A 15141-nucleotide genomic window follows, 5' to 3' on the forward strand; every position below is an offset into this window, starting at 1 on the left:
TACATTAAAGGGAAATCGTGTTGCTTACCTGGGGCTTTGTGCTTCCTGCTTCTTTGGTGCAATTGTTAAGGACTGCATTACCTGAGCGTTGAGGGGAGACCCATTTTTTTGAATTGAATACTTCCCCTCTTAGCATGCTCCATTCACTTCCATTGAGACAGTGCCATCTAGTGGCAGAAGACCCCATGGTCGCCCCCCCCCCCCAGATATTGCCATATTAAAAGTGATTCTGTTAATAGTGGGATTTTCATGGGATAGCACGAGAGACGTCCTGGTCTTTGCCAACATCATGTAATGGATCCTCAAACTTCTGTGAGTGGCCAATCATGAGCATGCAATAAGTAGCTCTTTTAGAGGAGCCCTGAAACTTTTCATCAGCCTCCTGCCAGCTGCCAAATCTGCCTCATCCCAAGCCACCCAACATTTCCATGTGCAGCAGTGGCTCTTCCTCTGCTTCCTCCTCCTCACTAGCAAGGTGTGGCAGAACATGGCTGTTTTTAAGTTATATTTTGAGTAGCAGTGACCTGAACCAATCAGGTGCTGCCTTTGGGGAAAAGATACAGCCAATTAGGGCACAGGGAGATCTCAAAAGGTAGAAGGAAGGTTGCTTGTTTGTCATGCTAGTCTGAGGGCAGCATCACACTAGCCACAGGGCCTGTTCGGAAGACACTCAAGACATGGTTAGGTTGCTAACACTTTTGCAGCAAATGGTTATTGAGTGTGTTTAGGAATGGTTTACATGGCATGTTAAGCCATGGTTTCAAATAGGGTGACCATATGAAAAGAAGGACAGGGCTCCTGTATCCTGAATAGTTGTATAGAAAAGGGAATTTCAGCTAGTGTCATTTATATGCATGCAGCACCTGGTGAAATTCCCTCTTCATCATGACAGTTAAAGCTGGAGGAGCCATGCTGCCTTTTGTATCTGGTCAAGACGGCAGGGCTCCTGCACTTTAACTGTTGTGATGAGGAGGGAATTTCACCACGTTCTCCATATATACAAATAGCACCTGCTGAAATTCCCTTTTCTATGCAACTGTTAAAGATACAGGAGCCTTGTCCTCCTTTTCATATGGTCACCCTACAATTGCCCAGATGGGGGACAAGGAGGAAATGAGTCATAAGCATATGGTGAAAGCTGATAGCCAATCAAAGAGGCCTAAGGGCCATAGCAGAAGATGAGCATGTCAGAGACATCTGGGAGGGAGACCATGTGTTGTGTTCCTATGCTAATCCTAGAAGCCTCCGAGCCAAAATGTGAGAGCTGGAGTGCCTGGTTTTAAAGGAGAACTTAGCGGGCATAAGGAAAACCTGGTGAATTGGAGAGACCAAGTGGGATACGATCATCTCTGGATTTAAGCTGTATAAGAAGGACAGGAAGGGGTTGCTCAAGCAGACTAGAAAACCTAAAAGGGGCAGACTTCTCTACAAAAGTGCTGTGGGTTCCAAAAGAATAATCCCAAAGAATAATCACATGAAATCTAAAGCACAAGCAGGGATTGTTCTTGTGACCACAACTTCCTCATTGCACTGTCTTTAAAGCTCAGCCAAAAGAAAAATCCTAGAACAAGGGGTCGACAAGAAGAGAGAACACTGGCACCAGCCAGTGTGCAGAATAAGCATACACTTCACCCAACAAAAGAGCAGTGCAGGGATTTTCCCGGAGACTTGCTGGGAAATTGTCTATCCAGTCTCAAGCGTGCAGGCTTGCAAAACCTTAGATCGCCTTCATCTCCCCCTCCCTTTCCTGCCTCTCCACTCCAGCGGATAAATGTCCAGGAGTCACCAAGTAGGTTCCCATTCTGCTGAAAGCGGCAGGGAACTTCTGCGGTTCTTCCAACCAGATGCTGTTGCAGCTACAGCTGTACTCAATAACCAAAAGGGAGGGGGAAACGTATGCACACGAAAGGTAAGTTTCAGTTTAAAACGGAGAAGCCTAACATGTTTCTCCAAGGCTTTCCTAATTAGGACTTCAGTCTTGAAACTTTTAGAAAAAGGAACTTTTTCAAATTCCCCTCTGCTGTACAAGATATGCAATGGCTTCTATGGACTTAGTTCTGCTTCCCTTCCTTTGCTAGAAATGTACATAAAGCTGTTGGGTGTGGGTGGGTCCATCCTTGTGTTGATACTGCAAAATGTAAAAAGCTGAAAGAGATGTTAAGGACCAGCCTAGAAGTTACACCTTGACGCAAAAACAACAGAGAGTCTTGTGGTACCTGAAAAACAAACACATTTGTTGCAGAATAAATTCTCCTCGGCTAGAGTCCAACTCATCCGACACAGAAAAGTTTACGCTGATAACATCTTTTGAAAGTGGAGAAGCCAGCTGCAGTACTGGAGAAGTAGTGCGCGTTAGCAAAATGGCAGTGAGAAATAGTTAGGAGCTCCCTCCCCCTTTCCGCCATGCCACATTTCTGATGGGAATAATCCCTCCAGAAGGGCTGCTGGAGTACTACCATGCACGTACAGTACTTTTTTTTGGCACCAAGACAATTTAGTTGCTTTGCAGCACAACAACAACAACAAATAGATGCAGCTATCACAGAGTAGATACCAAGTTTGAAATGTATTCCACTTAATGAGAATGAATTATTATTATTATTATTATTATTATTATTATTATCTCTTTTCTCACTCATGGTGTTTTTTCTAGAAGGACATGATGGGCTTTGCCAGTAAAAGACAGCGTATGCTGTCTTTTACTGATTCAGGAATTTCCTGACAATTGATCATGTTTCAATTTATTTATTTATTTATTACATTTATTTATTTATTACATTTATATACCGCCCCGTAGCCGAAGCTCTCTGTATGTTGTATGTTTTTGTATGTTGGTGTGGATGAGCAGGGGTTTGGATTCGATGGCCTTATAGGCCCTTTCCAACTCTGCTATTCTATGATTCTATTCTATGGATGAGGATGAGGATGAGGATGATTTTCTTAGTTGCCTTTCAAGACTGCAGTTTCGCCTAATCATCATTCATTAACTTGATGATAGATAAATCTACTGAATAGTAGGGGAGCTCAAATGGCATCCATCCCAAGTGTTCAGAGGAGTCCTCCCAGTGCAGGTGGCTTATCCATTTCCTCCTTTGCACACAGAGTTCCTTCACACATCAGCCAAATGTGTAGATGGCAGGGGGCATGGCTAGCACACCCAGCCCTGAAACTTATTCATTGGTTCTTCCAATGCTTTTCCACCTCTTTCATTTGCCTTCAAGCAGGCTGGCGTCAAGGGTAGACATAACTGGCCTTGAGGCCCAGTATTCGGCAAAAGGCAGGATACAAATAATAATAATAATAATAATTATTATTATTAGCATTTTTATACCACCCAACAGCCAAAGCTCCTGATAATAATAATAACTGGGTACCACACCTCAGAAGGGGCCTGGTGACAGGGGCCTCCTAGAGTTGCTCCTTATTTTCATCATTGCAACCTGCGTGCTTACCTGTCTCTTGCTCTGGCCCAGACAACAGTGGTGGTGAGAGAAGAAGGAGGAGCAGAAGAGGCTAATGCCAACTTGTTCACTGGTTCTCTGCCTGTCAAACATGCGAGTGGTAGCTATGATGAGAAAGAGGATAAGGAGAAGGAGCAGCTGGTGAAAGTGCCGGCAAGAAGGTAGACTCACGGAAGGAAGGAGCACATTGAGGCTGACTTGCCCAAGACCTCACAAAAAAAATGAAGTCAGCGCGAACTTCTGCTCAACCTAATTTTATGTATGTTTACTCAGGTTGAACACAGGTTGAACTGGGCATACTACCAAGTAATTGTGTATAGGACTGGACCACAGCCTAAATCAACATGTGTCTCTAGAGTAATACGAGAAGCAGCTCAGAGAATGAGTTCTGTCATAAGTCATTGTGCTGGAGTAGGAGAAAACAGTTTGCTGCTACTTCAGGTGATGTGATGACCCGGGGTTGAGAACCCACACACTCATTTAAAACTTCTAATATTCTTTAAACAAACTGTTAAGAGCTGAACTGTTAAGAGCTGAACGGCCAATGTTATGTTGCAATGTGTATTATAATTCTTAGTATGTGTTATGGCTATTGTTGTATTCCTGGGTTGGATCTAGACTCCGTTAGATGCGCTTTGTTCCCATTGAAATCAATATGACTAACTCGCCCTGTTGATTTCAATGGGCCCTAAGTTCAAGTAGCAGGGTCTAGATGCAAGTTGGAACCAGAGAGTTGTGGGGGGGGGGATTTAATATTGTAAAAAAAAAAACCAAAAAAACCAGTTTTGTTGTTTTTAAAGTAGAAGCTGTGACATTATTTTGATGAAAAAACAGACATGACCTTTACATGTTCCTGCTTGATAGCAGTGACTTAGAAGAGCTTGGAATGAATAATAAGGAAGCAAGGATACTAACTGCCTACTAAAATATTTGCATGTAACCTCAAGGAACTGCCAGCACAATCTCATGCACTATAAAACACTTAATAAATCTGAAGAGTACCATACCGGGGACATTCTTGCGAAACTACTTTGTTATGCTTAAGTGAATTTTTAAGATCCTGTTTCTTTGAAAAAATATATGGTGCACTCACTTGGTCAGAATATTCAGTCCATCAGTCATTTCTATAAGGTTGGACGGTGAGTTTTTATATGTGAGGCTTAAATAGAGAGTCTCTCTCCAGCTATATATGTACATTTCTGCTACTTGTGTATGTGGAAGAGAAAGCAGAGGAGAAGCATTTGTTATACAAATGAGCATTCTAACCAATGTAGGTTTTACATTTATAGCACAATCGTCATTGCAATCTCCCTCAACCTGAGGAGTACCAGTTGTTTTGGATGACAACTCCCATTGGCCATAGCCAGCAAGACCAATGATAAAGAATAGTGGTTTCTATGATTCCCACAGCCAGGGGTATAGTGGTACATTTTGTAATGCAGACACTCCTCATGACAGTTCCCAAGGGGAATCCAAAATTGCAAGCTGCTGTGTTGATCCATATCAGCAAACCAGTTCTAGCAGTTTTCATCTATTTTATAAAGCAATTGGGTCTTAAGGGTACACTGCGGATGGATAGTTTCTAAAAAATTGGGAGGTGGGTCTTGCTGAAAAACTAGCACAACATAACCACTTGATCAGAGGGATAATCAAGCAGGGCCCATTGTTACAAGCAATGTTCCCCTTCTTTACATACATTGATGCAGCATTTGCTGAGTGCGCACTCCTGTTTTTGGAAGGATATAACTAGCAAGCCTAATAATTCAACAGAGCTTAAAATGGATAGAACTGTATGTTCAGGACAATGATCCTATAACATATATATAGAACCAGTGATGAGTAATGTGAAGCAGGTTGTGTGTGTTGATGGTTTTGTTGTTATATAATAAAGACCAAACCTCCCCAAAATACTTTGCATTACAAGCATACAACAAGGAACAATACATTATTGCTGGGGGAGTGGATTTTCCCTAGTTACTGTGCAATTGCAGATAAGCTCAAGGGGAAGAGGGAATCCAGAAGGGGTGGCGGATGATGTCAGTGTCCCTGCTAATCAAAAAGTGCCAACCTTGCATATACCACTGCCCATAGCTCAATGGTAGACTACTTGCTTTTCATGAAGAAGGTCTTCTTCATAAAAGGCCTTCTTCTGGAGACGCAAAACCTGAGAGAGTTATGATCTGTAGAACACTGAGCATGCTCTTTCAAACAAGGCAGGTGTACTTGAGAAATAGATCAAGTTATGCCATTCCTAGCACATTGTTTATATAAAGTGTCATATCTACACTCTTGTATTTTACCAGGTAACCTCATACCAGTCCATTATGGAGAAGAACAACACAATGGTTCCACTGACTTCAGATTTGACTAACAAGAAAGAAACTCTGTGCATTTTCGGAACAGGGGATTTTGGAAGATCACTAGGACACAAGTTGATGCAGTGTGGCTATTCCGTTGTATTTGGAAGCCGAAGCGCCCAGACCTCCGGGCTGATCCCTCAAGGAGCCACAGTGCTAACTCACACAGAAGCCACAGAAATGTCTGATATTATCATTATAGCCATCCAAAGAGCACATTACAGCTTTCTTGAAAGCCTAAGGGACGTTCTACATGGGAAAGTGCTGGTGGACGTGAGCAACAACCTCAAAATAAACCAGTACCCGGAATCCAATGCTGAATATCTTGCCCAGATGATGCCGGGCAGCAAGGTGGTGAAAGCATTTAACACAGTGTCAGCCTGGGCTCTGCAGTCAGGTGCCTTGGATGCCAGCAGACAGGTAAGGCCATCTCCGGGGCAAAGGATGCCCACATTTAAAGAGAAACAAGGAGGCCAAGGTGAAAGGCTCATTCCATTGCCCACATTTGAATTATTACTCATTAAAACATAGCTGAACTGCCCTTCATCCTTGCTGAAACCTGGGTGGCGTATAAACATGATTGAAATAATATATAACACAATAAAATAGTAAAATCACAGGATCAAGATAAAAGCATGGAGGCAGCAAATAAAATAGAACAGCCAAAATCAACCTATCAAAATGTCTGGGTAAACAAAAAGGTTTTGACTGAGTGCCAAAACACTGGCAAAGTTGGCGGGAGTTGCACGTCCCAAACATTTTCATTTTGTGAGCACTAAAATATTTTCCCTAACCCAGATGCTTTCTGGACAAACTGCCTGTCACATTGTAAAACTGTTCCTACATTCTACCCATTTGAGGCTGCAGGATCAACTATTCAAAGACTAAAGGCCTGGAAGTTAGTTTTATCTTGGGCCCCAATGAGCCGATAAAAAAAGGAAAGATTTTCATGGGCTGAGAAAAATGCAGCCAATTTCCACTGCTTGAATTATAGGGACAAAGATAGAGGGCCCCACAGTGAAATCCACAAACCCTAGCACTGACTCCCCCTAATTTTAGCCAAAATTCTTCCTCACCTTTATTTCATTCCATTTCATTTTGCTGCAGGTGTTTATCTGTGGAGATGACAGCAAGTCAAAAGAAAAGGTTATGGAGATTGTTCGAAGCCTTGGTCTTACTCCATTGGATAAGGGATCACTCTTAGCAGCCAAAGAAATCGAGAATTACCCTTTGCAGCTCTTCCCAATGTGGAAATCCCCTATCTATCTCTCCCTTGTTCTCAGTGCAGTCATCTTCTTCTACTGCGTGATCCGTAATGTGGTCTACAATCATGTTGAGAAAGGCAAAGACTATTCCTTTTTTATTCTCATTAGCATCCCAAACCGGGTCTGCCCAATGGTGGCTCTCATCCTTCTCGGTTTGGTTTACTTGCCTGGGATCTTTGCCGCCCTTCTCCAATTGTATAGAGGTACCAAATACAGTCGCTTCCCGGATTGGCTGGACCAGTGGATGCTGTGTAGGAAACAACTTGGCCTGGTCGCCTTGGCTTATGCTTTCCTACATGTTTTGTATACGCTCATCATCCCTATTCGGTACTACGTAACATGGAGGCGGAACTCTTATGTCCTTGTCCAGGTAAGTTCTTATTCTCCTCCCGTTTCATCACCAGCCTTGAAAACTATGCAACTCTGGAGGAGCAGAGCCCAGATGGGCATCAGACTGTATGGGGTGATAGACCCATTGAAATGAATGAGAATTAAGCTATTCACAACTAACTCAATTCTCATTCATTTCAGTGGGTTAACTTTATGCTGGACTGGATTGAATGTCATTGGATACTACCCCATGCTTGTTGCTCTTTACCCTGTGTGTACCTCCCTGCTGTCCGTACCCTCCCATGTAGATAGCCGAGGAAGAGGAGGGGATAGTGGTGGACCCAATCCATGTGGGAGGTCTGAGACAAGCTCCTAAACCTCTAGGGACCCTGGCACATTCCTGACGACATCATCAAGTGCATGTCGGGAGCATAGGGGCCTTTCCAACCATTTTTGCCTCATTTCAGGGTTTGCAGCCATCAAATGGAGCCTGGCGGGTTGGGAAGCAGACTCCCACTAATCTACTGAATGGATTCGGACCCAGATCAGATCTGCCCCATCACAGCAATGGACTGATCCTCTCATCTACTCCTCATGCATAACATTTTGTTCAGCATGGGGGGGGGGGTTCATCTGTCCTCTTTTATAGAGGACAGTCCTCTATTTGAAGGGCTCCCAGAGGGCTGCTCAGTCTAAGGCCTTAGCTAGACCTAAGGATTATCCCAGGCAAATGGAGGGGTCATCCCTGCCTGCTCCTGGTATCCCCTGTGTATCATTTGGATGTACAGGGACAATCCTGGGATATAGGCCTGGTCTAGCAATGGCCTAAGTCTAGTTTAAAGATAAAGAATCATGACAGGCCTTGAACTTGCCCATCAACAGTTAGCACTTGTACAGCGGACTGAGCAAACACACAGGTCAGGTGGTCACAGTCTTCCCCACTATTGTGGAATGTATTGGCCAACCAGTTTCATATATTCTTGAATGAGACCAATAATCTGGATCAGTTTCAGTTGAGGTTCAGACCAGGTTTTGGCATGGAAACAGCTTTGGTTTCACTACGTTGGGGCAAGAGAGTGTGACCCTGTTGATATTCCTTGATCTCTCAGCGGCTTTTTATACCATCCACCAGGATATCCTTCTGGGGTGACCGTCTGAGCTGGGAGTGGGGGACACTGCGTGACAGTGCTTCTGTTCCTACTTGGATGGCCAGCTCCAGAAGGTGGTGCTTGGGGAGTATTACTCAGCCCCATGGATTCTCCAGCATTGCATTCGATGCCTGTATTTTCCAAGCCAATTCAAGGTGCAGGTTTCAACCTATAAAGCCTTACACAGCTCAGGACCGCAATACCTGACGGAACGCCTCTCCTGACCTAAGGGAGGCTCGGAAGGTGGCAACAAGAGAGACAGCCTTTTCAGTCGTGGCTGGCTGACTGTGGGATGAGCTCCCCACTGAGGCCCACCTGGCAGCAACACTGACATCTTTTCTGCACCAGGTTAACACTGCCTCATACTCCCACGCATTTCATGCCATACAATGGGGCACTTGCTGAATGTCAGCAGTCATAAACAGGTGTGTTATTGAAATAGTTTACTGAAATTGTTTTTTGCTATTTAAATCATTTTATATTTTATATGTTGCAGATTTTAGGCTATGTTTTATTTATTACGTTGTATTATGTAATGGTTTTATAATATTGTAGTTTAGATTTTTTGTGATTCATTGTGAACTGCCCACAGAACCTCAGCTATTGGGCAGCGCAGAGATGAAATTGTTGTTGTTGTTGTTAAAATTACTATGATTTCTAAATTTGAATCTAGATATATAAATTAGCATGCACACACGTTATGCAAATTAGTGTTGTCTATTTCTGTTGATGAATAAGTGGCCATGTATGTCAGGCTCCAGATTTTTCAAATGGGCCAAGTGAGCAAGCAAGGTCTGTGCTGAAGATGTTTTTTGCCAGCTCAGGCACATCCCATAGGGATCCTGTCACCGACCACAATAAGCTTCTCAGTGTAGTACATTGTCCTTAGCTGATGGAGACAAATGTCGGCACACAGAGAAGGGAGAGAACCCTGTCTTTCCCCACCAATAATTTCATAGATTTATCTTGCATTCTGATTAGTGCTACTTTTCAACCATCATAGAGCAAATGTGATGTGGGTTTACAAAACTTGTCAAGTTCACCAGAGGTTGGAATCTAGCATCTGCCTTTGGCAAGGATCTGTCTTCCACAAGAGAAAGGGACCTTCCATGAGAAGAAGGGCTCCACTCGTAGAAGGTCTCTCTGCCCAATACTCGATTCTCTGCTCCACCACAGCTCATCCCATTCTGCAAGACCTCCTAACAATTTGTATCATTTCCAGGGGGCGGGGGGGGGGCTGCTCTAGGAAGGAGAAGGCGGTGAAGCCCACTTCCACCAGAACAGTTGATCCAGCATAAACCTGGATTAAACCTCATATAAATGATACATTTTTTAATCTACCACCTATCAAAATTATTTTCTTCTTTTTTTCACGTTAAGGCACTGAACAACAAAACAGATCCATTAAACTATGAGAGTGTCTGGCGTTCTGAGTCTTATCTTGCTTTCGGTATTTTGGGATTCTTTTTGTTTGTCCTCCTGGGAATAACCTCCTTGCCATCTGTCAGCAACAACGTCAACTGGAGAGAGTTTCGGTTTGTACAGGTAAGGGCTCATGAGCTAGCAAGCTCACATTTCATCTTCCTCACTTGCAGTGTGTTGCTCTGAGCACTTGCCCAGAAGTAAAGCCCACCAAGGGTGATGGGACTTGCTCTCGAGTATTACAACCTTAAGGGACAATCCTATGCATGGAAGAGAGGGAAGAATTTTGTTTCCTGACTACTTAAAAAACTGGCATCTTTCAAAGGGAAATACTGGCTGTTCCAAAACAAACTCCTTTCTCCCCCTGAATTTCCAATAAAGTGTCAAAAGAAGGTCTGTTTAGGGTCTAGAGAAGGTGCTTTTGGCTGATGGGGCATTGAATGTTCCTCATTAGCCTAGCAGCACTCCTAGGCATGTCATAGGAACTCTTAGGCACGTGTATGTAGAAAACAGTCCTAAAACTTCGGGCATGCCCCAGCCAGCATGGCTGGCAGGGGAATGCTGGGATTGATGGGACTTTTTTCTGTCTAAACATGCTTAGGAATATGTCCTTACTTTTTTGAGAGCCAGAGGCTTCACCTTCTACATTTATTTCATTAGAGATTGAAAAATTTTGGCCAGGGAAGGGGAGGATATGAATTATCACAATCTTTAGCTAACTGACCCTTTTGTATCTGGTCAAGAAGGCAGGGCTCCTGTAGCTTTGACTGTTGTGATGAAGAGGGAATTCCACCAGGTGCTGCATGCATACAAGTGACACCTGCTGAAATTCCCTTTTCCAAACAACTGTTAAACGTTTAGGAGCCCAGTCCTCTTTTTCATGCGGTCACCCAACTGTTGCTCTTCAGATGTGTAGTCCAACACACCTAGAGGACTGCAGATTAGAGAAGCCTGGCTTAATGCATTGCAGCTGCAGCCGTGCAGAAATACTTGCCAAATGACATTATGGGCCTCTTTAATCCATTTGGTCCAAGAAATCCCCAGGGGAACTCAGCTCATGATAGAAGGGGAAGTTAGTCTAGGTCATCTTTTGATATATGGATAGAATGTTCTTTGATTGGCCTTATGTACCTCACAACAGCTTCTCTTTTTCCTCCTTCTCACAGTCTTATCTGGGCTACCTGTCATTGGTTTTCTGCACTGCCCATACAGTGGGCTATGGCGGGAAGAAGTTCCTGAACAGTGCCTCATACCCGTGGTACCTTCCTCCTACGTTTATGTACTCCCTCATTATCCCTTGCGTTGTGCTGCTCATTAAGGTTTTTCTAATATTTCCATGTATTGATAGACCTCTAACTCAGATTCGACAGGGCTGGGAGAGGAAACCCAAACTCACAAACCAGCCAAACAGAGGCTCATCGGCTGTATAATCCCTTAGCAAATGCACAAAATAAATTATACATTTTCAATAGGTAAAAATGGTCATGCTAAGGCACACTGAAAGTTGGCTAAACAAACAAAAAGAATGTTCCATAATTACTCTGTAACATAAAGACCATTCTTGACAGCAATTCACCAATATTCATCTTCTTCCTGTTTCATAACTAAGGAATTCTCCTTTTCTGTTACTGGGATTGGAGGAACCAGTTATAGTCTATTTCCAACCTCTTCTGGGTAATCGAGAAACCCATTTTGCTGTAGAATCATGTATTAAAAGACATATTGACTCTAAGAATATGGCATGGATGGCAAATTGTCAGACCGACAGGGCAAATACAACCTTTTGGGGTTTCCCCTTTTTCCTTTCCCCCAACTATTTACTGTGTTATCTGTACAGCACCATGTACATTGATGGTGCTATATAAATAAATAAATAATAATAATAATAATAATAATAATAATACTGGCTACATTCAGACAATACAACAGTCAACACGACAGTCAACAGTGGGGTAATAATCAACTCGACAGTAGGTTATGTAGGGGGTACTCCCCACACAACATGATAATAATCAACCATGGAGTGGATTAGGATCAGCGTTGAGTTGACTATTAGTCCACGCTGAGTTGACTCAATCATCGCCCACCCTCTCTCCCCTGTCAGTCCTCCTGCTAGTATCCCATCAGCCATTGCTGCCAAAAATCTATCCAGCTAGCTGGACCAGACTGGCAGCCACCACTTTGACCACTCTTGCCCTGTAACACTGTGGCTATTGAAATAACCAACAGTGGCCAAGGAAATAACCAACGGTGCCCTCCAAAACACGATAACCAATGGTGGTTCAAATAGCCAACTCTGCACAGCATTGGTTATTTGTGTTGGTTATTTCAGCCAAATAACCAACAGTTGGTTAAAAAAAACTCCCTCCACACAACACAGTAACATATGGTGGGTTAAATAACCAACTGTCAACTATTTAAACCACCACTGGTTATTGTGTTGTCTGAACCCAATTATTGATTGTTTTGTCATTTCCTAGATTTTATATGGTTTTTAGATATTGAAATGCTTCTCCTAAGACTCAGTGGCAGGAAGAACTTTAAGCTAAAATATGCAGCAATTTTCTTATCTTTGAAGCTGGCCGAGCTTTTGAGTACATTTTGACTGCAGCCTTAAACAAGGGAACCCTTTTTCCATAAATGGAAGGCCATTGAACTTTGCTAATCTCGACTGACGCAACCTACAGGCATGGATGTGAATTGGACTGAGGACTCGGTAAAATGACTTAATTAAAGTATTGCCCTGTCTGTATATTATTGCAAGGTGGTTATTGATGGAGAGGAGCCTGTGAATGAGGTTATGATTAAACCATGCTTACAAACTAAATCAGTAATAGCTAAGTGGTTTTGTTCAAGCTTCTTGGGGGTACAAAATAGCCTATTGCTGTGTATTAATGTATTCCTTTACCATATTTGATAAGATATATATGCTTTTTCTTTTTGAAGCATAACACTATGTACATTGCACATCAACATTTATACTATGTATAGTTCAACCACAATAAATGAAATACATTTTAAGAACACATGTCCCCTTTTTGACCACAAAGGGGCAGCAGCACAGCCAGATTTCGCATTCTTTTTTCATTTACCAATGAAGATGAAGAAGTTAAGTTAACCTTTAAAAGACAAGGAAGAGGCAGGTAGCTTTGCAATAGGAAAGATTGTGCTGGTCACCTTAGAATGCGGAGAGCAAGACAAATATTATGAATGATTTAGGAATACATACCTTGCAGTCAAAGACAAACAATGAAAGAAAGCACAACGAAGAGTCTTGTGGCACTTCATCAGATGCACGAAGAGGACAGTATGCATGAAAGCTTATTCCAAAATAACTGTGTTAGTCCTTAAGGATCCACAAGTACTGTTGTTTAGGATGTTTTTAGGATGTTTTAACAATGTATATTACGTTCTTAATTCAGTTTTATGTATTTTATATTTACTGTTGTTCCCCGCCTCAATCAAATGCAGAGGCGGGTAAGAAATTACTACTATTATTATTATTATTATTATTATTATTATTATTATTATTATTATTATCATCAACAGAATAACACAGCTACCCCTCTGGATAATGAAAGAAAACACATACACATGCCTTGTGTTTATGAAATATAACTCTCTATTTACATTGCACATCAAGTAGAAAATTCTCAATTAACACCACTGAGACCCAATTTTTAAAGCAGCCTTCTCCAACATGGTGTTCTCCAGATGTTTTGGAGTATACCTCCCAGCATTCTTAACCATTGGCCATGCTGCCTGGGCTTGAAGTCCAAAACGTCTGGAGTGCACCACATTGGGGAAGGCTGTTTTAGAGCTTAAAACTATTTTAGATCAGTAAGATGAGAAACACAAATAGGCATACTGCAATTACTTGTCATATAGCCAACACGGCACAAATTCGGAGCCACACCAGGGCTTCCAGAGAATATAGAATAACCCAAATGTTTAAGCAATACATCGCTGAATGACTACATTACATTTTCAAAATGATTTAAAAAGATAGTCCAAATTATGCAAAAAATTTAGAGGTGCAAGCTTTATTCATTGCAGCTCTTGGTAAACTTGTGTGCTTGGTGTAATATACTCCCGGCTCTCAAAGAACAAGTTTGTTCCTTGAAACCAAGGTTGCAACCTGGAGAAGCTGAGAGAGACAGAAAGGTTGATGGATGAGACCTTTAGAGACTCAATAGTGGTGTCTCAATAAACGCTATAGGAAGGACAGGCATCGGCCTTCTGGCAAGTACCCAACCATACCTTCCCTTGACACCCACCCTGCTCAAGAGGAATGCAACCAATGTGTGCTCAAACCACATCTATCACACCTCACAAATCATATCTCTTCTTGCCCCTTTCTTATATAACAAAGCCTGTGGCCACCCTCTCTTTCGGGGCACCATAACTTTCAGGAGGAAAAGGCTATTAATGGCCATCTCCAGTATCAGAGTCAGTAAGTCTGTATACACTAGCTGCTCAGGAACATGAGCAGTGGGGTGATGTTGCACCATGTCCTGCTTGTGGGTCCTTGGTCAACAGCTGGTTGGCCACTGTATGAACAGAGTGCTGGACTAGATCTGATCCAACATGGCTCTTCTTATGTTCTTATTTCAGAATGGAGAACAGGTGGGTCGGTGATTCTTGATGTATTAAAGATCCAAAGTGCAATAAACTGAAAGCTATCTTAATTTTTCACATCCCAACATCACTATATACGACCACAAGCCAAAGGTATCTGGTATAATGTTTAGGTTCATGGAGACCCATGTTCAAATCCCCATTCAAAGTCAAACCTTATTGGATAGCCTTGAGCCTCTCTGCCTCTCTCAGGCTAAACTACTTGATAGGGTTTTTGCAGGAATAAAATAGGAAAGGGGAGAATCATGTACCCCTACTATGAGCTTCTTGGAGAAGGGGAAGGATGAAACCTAGCATTCAATAAATGATAACTCCCAAAGAATAATTACATGAAATCTAAAGCACAGGCAGGGATTGTCCTTGTGAGGTGGAAAACATTATCTTTTAAACGTCTCCTGAAGACATACCATTTTACACAGGCTTTCCCAGGGCCAGATCTACACTACTGCTTTAAAGCGCTTTATAACAGTTTTGAAAACGGTATATGGAGTGTGTCCTGGGCCCCAACAGTTGTCAAAAC

At 42.5% G+C, this 15141-nt stretch overlaps 1 protein-coding gene across 2 annotated transcripts; it reads left to right on the forward strand.

The window, feature by feature from the left end:
- Positions 1-1790: 1790 nt before the first annotated feature.
- On the forward strand, positions 1791-13027 carry LOC134413385 (metalloreductase STEAP4-like). 2 transcript variants are annotated; one of them, XM_063147578.1, is made up of 6 exons: positions 1793-1909; positions 5765-6238; positions 6926-7453; positions 9942-10106; positions 11150-11241; positions 12562-13027. In XM_063147578.1, the coding sequence occupies exons 2-6, from the start codon at positions 5786-5788 to the stop codon at positions 12575-12577; spliced, it is 1254 nt and encodes a 417-aa protein (XP_063003648.1). In that variant the 5' UTR covers positions 1793-1909; positions 5765-5785; the 3' UTR covers positions 12578-13027. The 2 variants fall into 2 exon arrangements, with proteins under 2 accessions (XP_063003640.1, XP_063003648.1); XM_063147570.1 differs by lacking the exon at positions 12562-13027 and having other exon boundaries at positions 1791-1909; positions 11150-11786.
- Positions 13028-15141: the final 2114 nt, after the last annotated feature.

The sequence above is a fragment of the Elgaria multicarinata genome, chromosome 1 (genome assembly GCF_023053635.1).
Source record: "Elgaria multicarinata webbii isolate HBS135686 ecotype San Diego chromosome 1, rElgMul1.1.pri, whole genome shotgun sequence".
Taxonomy (NCBI): Eukaryota; Metazoa; Chordata; class Lepidosauria; order Squamata; family Anguidae; genus Elgaria; species Elgaria multicarinata.

What these genes read in the sequence shown, in the direction of transcription:
- LOC134413385 (XM_063147570.1), top strand. Translation starts at nt 5,786, where the DNA reads ATGGAGAAGAACAACACAATGGTTCCACTGACTTCAGATTTGACTAAC. An exon ending in CCTTGGATGCCAGCAGACAG is followed by an intron (nt 6,239 to 6,925) that starts GTAAGGCCATCT and finishes ATTTTGCTGCAG; the next exon opens with GTGTTTATCTGTGGAGATGA. An exon ending in ACTCTTATGTCCTTGTCCAG is followed by an intron (nt 7,454 to 9,941) that starts GTAAGTTCTTAT and finishes TTTCACGTTAAG; the next exon opens with GCACTGAACAACAAAACAGA.